This window comes from Macrobrachium nipponense, chromosome 23 (genome assembly GCF_015104395.2).
Source record: "Macrobrachium nipponense isolate FS-2020 chromosome 23, ASM1510439v2, whole genome shotgun sequence".
NCBI lineage: Eukaryota > Metazoa > Arthropoda > Malacostraca > Decapoda > Palaemonidae > Macrobrachium > Macrobrachium nipponense.
In genome coordinates this window covers 13,385,565-13,392,113 of record NC_061090.1, presented here as the reverse complement: position 1 = coordinate 13,392,113, position 6,549 = coordinate 13,385,565, and the positions used below count along the sequence as shown (strand labels likewise).

The 6,549-nt window shown below is 38.5% G+C and overlaps 1 protein-coding gene across 2 annotated transcripts in view; it reads left to right on the top strand.

Moving 5' to 3' along the window:
• The window catches only part of LOC135198674 (protein mesh-like), a 56,628-nt gene that overhangs the window by 38,793 nt on the left and 11,286 nt on the right, over window positions 1-6,549 (top strand). For both annotated transcript variants that reach the window (XM_064226501.1, XM_064226490.1), the window contains exons 18-21: window positions 2,643-2,772; window positions 3,199-3,334; window positions 4,347-4,498; window positions 5,918-6,100. In XM_064226501.1, coding sequence (XP_064082571.1) covers window positions 2,643-2,772; window positions 3,199-3,334; window positions 4,347-4,498; window positions 5,918-6,100 — 601 coding nt within the window. The remainder of the gene's footprint in view (window positions 1-2,642; window positions 2,773-3,198; window positions 3,335-4,346; window positions 4,499-5,917; window positions 6,101-6,549) is intronic.

Genomic DNA, 6,549 nt, shown 5'->3' with positions numbered 1-6,549 from the left:
AATGTCAAGGACAAATGAATTATGTGTTATACTCACTTCAGGTAATGGGAAATATCGGTGATGCCAACGTTCGAGGAAAAAATGAAAACCTGCAGATCTTTTTTAAATTTTTTTTTTGATGCAGTTTTTTTTTTTTTGTGAGACTTCCGATTTAGATTATTCATGCTCAGTAACTTCGTCTGACTTCGTCCTGATTTGGTGCTACTTCGTGAGTTGTACCGACGATACAGTAAACTTAGTAAGCAGAGAAATTTAAGAATGAATACGCAGACAAAAGAGGGAATTATTGCTCAGCCAAATACATAGATAAAGAAATGTTGGTCAAACACTGACTTTTATATACTGGTACTGCATAAATAATGGCTAGGTAAAGTAACACTTATCTTAAAGGGTATACTCCACCCCGAGAGTTTTTGTGCATGTCTCAGAGAGAGAGAGAGAGAGAGAGAGAGAGAGAGAGAGAGGGTGTGATGGGATTTCAGTGCATGAGTGAGTGAGAGAGAGAGAGAGAGAGAGAAAGAAGAGGATTTCTGTGTATGCGAGAGTGTGAGAGATAGAGAAAGTGAATTTTTGCATGTGTGTATGTGCGTGCGTGACACAGAGGATTCTGTGTAAGTGAGAAAGAGAATACATTCATGCATGTTAACGAGAGAGCAAGAATTTGTGTGTGTGAGAGAGAGAGAGAGAGAGAGAGTATTGTATACTGTGAGCGACAGTAGAATATTTTGTTTGTGAGAGAGACAGAGAGACAGACAAAGAGACCTTGTATATGTGAATGCTACAATGGCATTTTGTGTGCGTATGTGTGTGTCAGAGAGAGAGAGAGAGAGAGAGAGAGAGACCCAATCTATTCTCTGTCAGCTCTTGAGATATTTGGCCACGGAGTTCATGGCTGAGAGGCATTTCGCACACTCTTGTTGACAAGAAGAAAATGATCCCAAGTCCACAGATCCCCTCGAACTTGAGCTTTCTCTCTCTCTCTCTCTCTCTCTCTCTCTCTCTCTCTCTCTGACTGCTTGATAAAACTTCTGTCTCTAGTGTTTTGTTATCTGTCAGTCTTCCATTCTAAGCCTTAAACGGCAATTTTTTTTACGCTCACTATTACTCATTTTTAAATGCACTTAGTATTATTTCATTTGTATGTAAATGTTGCTTCATTGCATTAGTACATTTGTTTTCGTGTTATGTGTCTGCTTTATATTCACGCCAGAATAGCTCCGTGAATATATATAAACGATATGATAATTAAGAACCATGGCAGCTTGAAACCCAGAATCCCCATTTCACTGATATCATCATCGAGTAATGTGTTAATTTTCTCTTCAGATATCCTCTTTTTCTGACTCACAGTTCAGCCTGTTCGTGATAAGTGTAATCAGGAAACGAAGATTCTGAGAATTATGATAAACGTCTAGATAGATAGAGTGCAATGATTATTTTAGTCTTTTTGACTCTTCTCTTCATGATTAAGCCATGACTACTCAAGTGCTTTTAATCAGTAAAAAGTTTTCTAATAAGATTATATCAGTTGATACTGCAGATGAGGCACTATCTAAGAAGACATCGCTGCAAGGAACGTTTTTATTGAAATGTAAACAGCCCGTCTCTTAGTATTAATATTCAGGAAAGTGTATCAGCAAGTTATGCCTGTTATCGTTAAAGAATATTTACATCGGATATTGCCGGCATTTGTGTTTTCATTTTCCTCTCGGCCAGATTACATCTCAGAATGATTTGCTGTTCCCTCGCTGGTAGGGCATATCTGGAAGACGGCTGGAGTGCTCATGTGAATATTTAAATAGACACCTATTAAAATAATGACAACTATCCAAATATTTTATTATTTCTTTGTGAGATTTATTAGTTCTTAGCTTCAACGAATAAAGTTGATATCCAGTTAAAGGTAGTTGTAAAAATGCCCGAAGCTTCTGCCTAAGAGCAAACTTTGCTCTTTTTCAAGCTTAAAGTACAAATTATATATATACTAGACAAATCTTTCATGTCGAGGCAGCTTATCGGGTCAATAAGTAGTTGCAATTGCCGCTACTTAAGAGTTTGGTAACTATTAGATTTAATTGTGGAAAACCATAACTGATTATGGCTCGGAATAAAAAAAAAAAACTCTCTCCTAAGAAAAAAACTGATTTTTTCAAAGGCTTGGGTGCATAATTTATATCTTACCATAATGGGCGTTATGTCTGTCCGTCCGTCTGTTATCAATCGCGGCCAAACGGCTGGTCCGATGGGGAAGAAACTTGGCAGGGTTATAGTGGGGACCCCTAAGATGGTTTATAACGGGGTTTCATCCAACCTTCCCTCCGCCCTCCGAAGAGGGTGGAGGTGAGAAAGGATTCCCTGAAACGGAGCTGGTTTTGCCGTGAAACGGGGCTGTTTATGCCCGTAGACTTAGTGACGTTACGAATTTATCATACATAATATCTGTATGCTAGTACTGGAAAATGTTTCTTGTCCAAACAGCTTATTCTGATATGAAGTGGTTGTACTGGCAGGCATTAAAGCATTTAGCAACTGTCAGATTCGCTGTGGGAAACCACACATTATTGTGGAAGCTGGAATAAGAGGAAAATATCAAAAATACAATTGGAAATTGAGTTCCACTGAAAGCGTCTCTTTCTCGCCAGAACATCACGAGAGGGTTATTCGGCAACTTTACCTTCTTGAAATCGGACGACCTCGTCACACCGGACGGAACCTACATAGAAACACCCATGGAAGGAACCTCCGAAAATCTGTACAAGTGGGGAATGGAATGTAAGTCAAGTTTTTTGTTTTGTTTTGTTTTTTTGTATAGAGAGCACCATGAATAGCGTGAACAGTAACAGCGTGTTTCTATTTTGGGATGATTCAGATGTACCACACACACATGGATACACACATATGCTACATATATATGTATATGTATATTATATTTATTACGAATACTGTAATATATATATATATATATATATATATATATATATGTGTGTGTGTGTGTGTGTGTGTGCGTGTGTGTGTGCGTGTGTGTGAATAATAATAATAATAATAATAATAATAATAATAATAATAATACTTGGATACAGTATTCGCGCTTTATGTTCATTTACTTAATGATGGATACCTTCGTAATCTGAAGATTACATTGGTAGTAAAACGACGCTTTCTGCATTGTTTTAATAATCCTCTCTTTTCGCCAAACAGGGGTTTTGGAAGACAAAGACCAGCCGTTCAAGGGCAAATCGCTCTTCATGCACGAGAACTCGAGGTCCAGTAACTACTATTACGACAAAGACTTTGTTCCAGAGTTCGAAAACCTCCCCGTACTCTCTGAGAACGCGTAAGTAGCAATTGAAAGTTCCTGCCGGTCCATCCACACTACTGTAAAGGATGTCATAAACATACGTTGCTAATTTCCACTTATATCTAAAAAGAAAAAAAATTTGGTTGGAAATAACTCAGCAACCGTAAAGTGGAGAATGAATCTTTGGTCAGCACGGATAATCCTAGGAAGCACTGATTAGGATTACCAGGAAGTTTTTGGCATGGGACATGAAATTTATGCCAGATGCCAAGCGCTGGGACCTATGAGGTCATTCAGTGCTGAAAGAGAAATAGGGAATGAGAAGGTATGAAAAAGTGTAACAGGAGGAAAACCTCGCAGTTGGGCCATGGAACAAATGTTAGGAAGAAAGAGAATATGAACGGAGGTAAAGAAGAAGGAATGAGAGGTTGCAGTCACGGGTCGAAGGGACGCTACCGTACGTAATGCCTACAGTGCACTGCGTGAGGTGCACTGATTGCACTACCCCCTTATGAGCAACCCATTTGTGATGTTTGTGCGATAAGTTACTGACACGTGTTTGACATGTTTTAATGTAGTGTGAACGCACCCTATACGTCCCAAAATCGACATTATATTTAACTGAATGTTCCTATAGTAGATTCACATCACCTGTGCATCTAATGTCTAGGCCAGTCCCTTACGACGCTCCTGATTGGCTGTTGATAAGCCAATGACAGAGCTGGAAACTCTCAGTCTCTTTCGAGAGTTCACATAGGCAGGATAAATGTTTTATCTCTCCGGAGGGATACGTCTTTCAAAAGTATCTCTCAGGAGGGGTGGAACATACATCCTGCCTATGTGAACTCTCTCGAGAGACAGAGGGTTTCCAGCCCTGTGATTGGCTTATCAACAGCCAATCAGGAGCGTCGTAAGGGACTGGCCTAGGCACCAGTTGTACGGGTGATGTGAATCTACTAATAGTACTTAGCGAATGCACATAATTGAATTTTCCTCCCTGACAACAGCAATTCTGTCACTCAGCCTCAATTGTCTCCCTTTGAAACAGCACAACACCAATAACGGAGATCAACACCGTCTGTGGCGACTCTTACCAATGTTACTTCGACTTCGTGGTGACTCTCAGGAGAGATTTCGCCGTCATGACCAAATATTATCAGGATCAGTTCGTCAACATCAAGTCTCAAGGTCTCATACGAGGTAAGGAAGCTTGAATTTCAGGTCAGTGGCCCCTGTGGGCTTGTCGTTTGCACAGACGTGAATTGCTGTAAAAGGGGGTTGCTTGTCACCAAAACAGCATAAAACACGCAATTTGCATAAATAAGGATGGAGTAAACAACTTAAAAATATAACTACTGACTGATTTAAATACATTACCTTATTAACAGAAGTAAAATCTATAATATATGATATGATTTTTTTTTGTAAACAGAAATATTAGGAAATTAAATAAATCGCAAGGAGTGATTCAGTTTATTGTTGACTGAATATTATAAAGAAATAATTTCACCAGACTGTTCAGGCGGATCAAACGGCCTATAAAATGAGGAGCTGACGTTTAGTACATGTGGAAAATCTGATTTGCAGAGATAATCTGATTTGGGGAAGTAGAGTAACTTACTTATTAACAGGGATTAACTGACTTGTAGAATTTACTAAAGTCGACAAGCTTCTCCTGTGCTTTTATTTGCCTGTGTCCTTCTCCGTCTTAGAAAATGAATTGTTAAACCTTTAGCAAAGATCGGGGTACTCTGTATTATAAGACTACAGTGATATGTTTTAGTCAAATCTTTGTATATTTTTCCATTCAGAATTATAAGCATGCATACGCACATATTAATGATATATGTATATGCACACACACACACACACACACACACACACACACACACACACATATATATATATTATATATATATATATATATATATATATATAAAAGTGTGTGTGTATGTGCAGATATACCACTAGGGAAATGGAAGCCTGGGGGTAAGTCTTGACCGGTTTCGTCATTATATGTAAGGGATTTCCAGAGGAATGATACATACTGGTCGAAATTCACAATATGTTTAAGCTAAGGAGACCGTACAGATGAACCAGATATTCCCACCTGGCAGTTGCGTGGAGAGAGTGGGTGGTTCCTTAAACTAGCTAAGCAATGGATATTTGCAATGCAACAACACTTGAAACAGTAGTATCTTTCAAAAATCCTTTCTGTTTAAGAAACATAACTTTTTTTTATTAGAAAAATACATTTAATCAAATTTACAGATATGTTATGGCATTTACATAATTGGCATTTTATAAATGTTCATCTTATAACATTTACCTTTATTTAATAACAATTTTCTTAATCCTATAACCGAATACAACAGTTTATCATTAACATTTAAAATGTTTTTTTATATACATCGTAAGCAATAAGTTGTTTATTTTTAACTTATAATTCTCTAGTAACAGTTTTTTCCAAAGATTCCATTTATGTTTTAGAATGCTAAATAAAACGTTACTTCTTATATTTTGTCTTTTCCCATCCCACACTGTAAACGTAACGTTAAATATTACATTTTGTCTTTTCCCATCCCATACTGTAAACGTAACCTTAGTCCCGTTCCGCAGTGATTTCTTGCGGCGCCCTTCCGACGCCTCCCCACGGCAGGAAGTCGACCTTCAACTTCCTGAGTGGTGCCGAGGTCAAGTTCGACTGTGACCCCGGCTACGTCCTGCTCGGAGAACAGAGGAGGTGGTGCTATGCCTCCGGAGACTGGAACTGGCCTGAGAACGGAGAAGCTACTTGTGTCAGTGAGTACAAGCGCTTGTCAAGTCAAATGTTAAAACTCTGTTCCGTTCTTGATTGTTGGGATTGTTGTGGTATGTTTAAAACACTGATCTGATGTTTCTTTCTATACCGGGTTAGTTTTGGATTTGGATTAAACGAAATATAGCAGAATATTCGCGGTGATTTCAGAATGTCCTATTTGTCTGAATGAGACGTCTCATTTCGTTACTATGTTGAAAGGTGATAATCTTAATCCATCCCCCACAAGAGAAAAAGTTACAAGGAGTTACAAGGATTAGGATATCTCAAAGACTTGTTAGTCCATCCGAGGAGACATCGTGTGCTCACTCATCTGTAGGAGCAGGTTTTACTGTGCATTCACAGGGTCCTAATAATTTTGTCTAGCTTTCTTTTAAACTCTTCCACACTATTGCTGATTACCACTTCTGGTGGAGAGAGAGAGAGAGAGAGA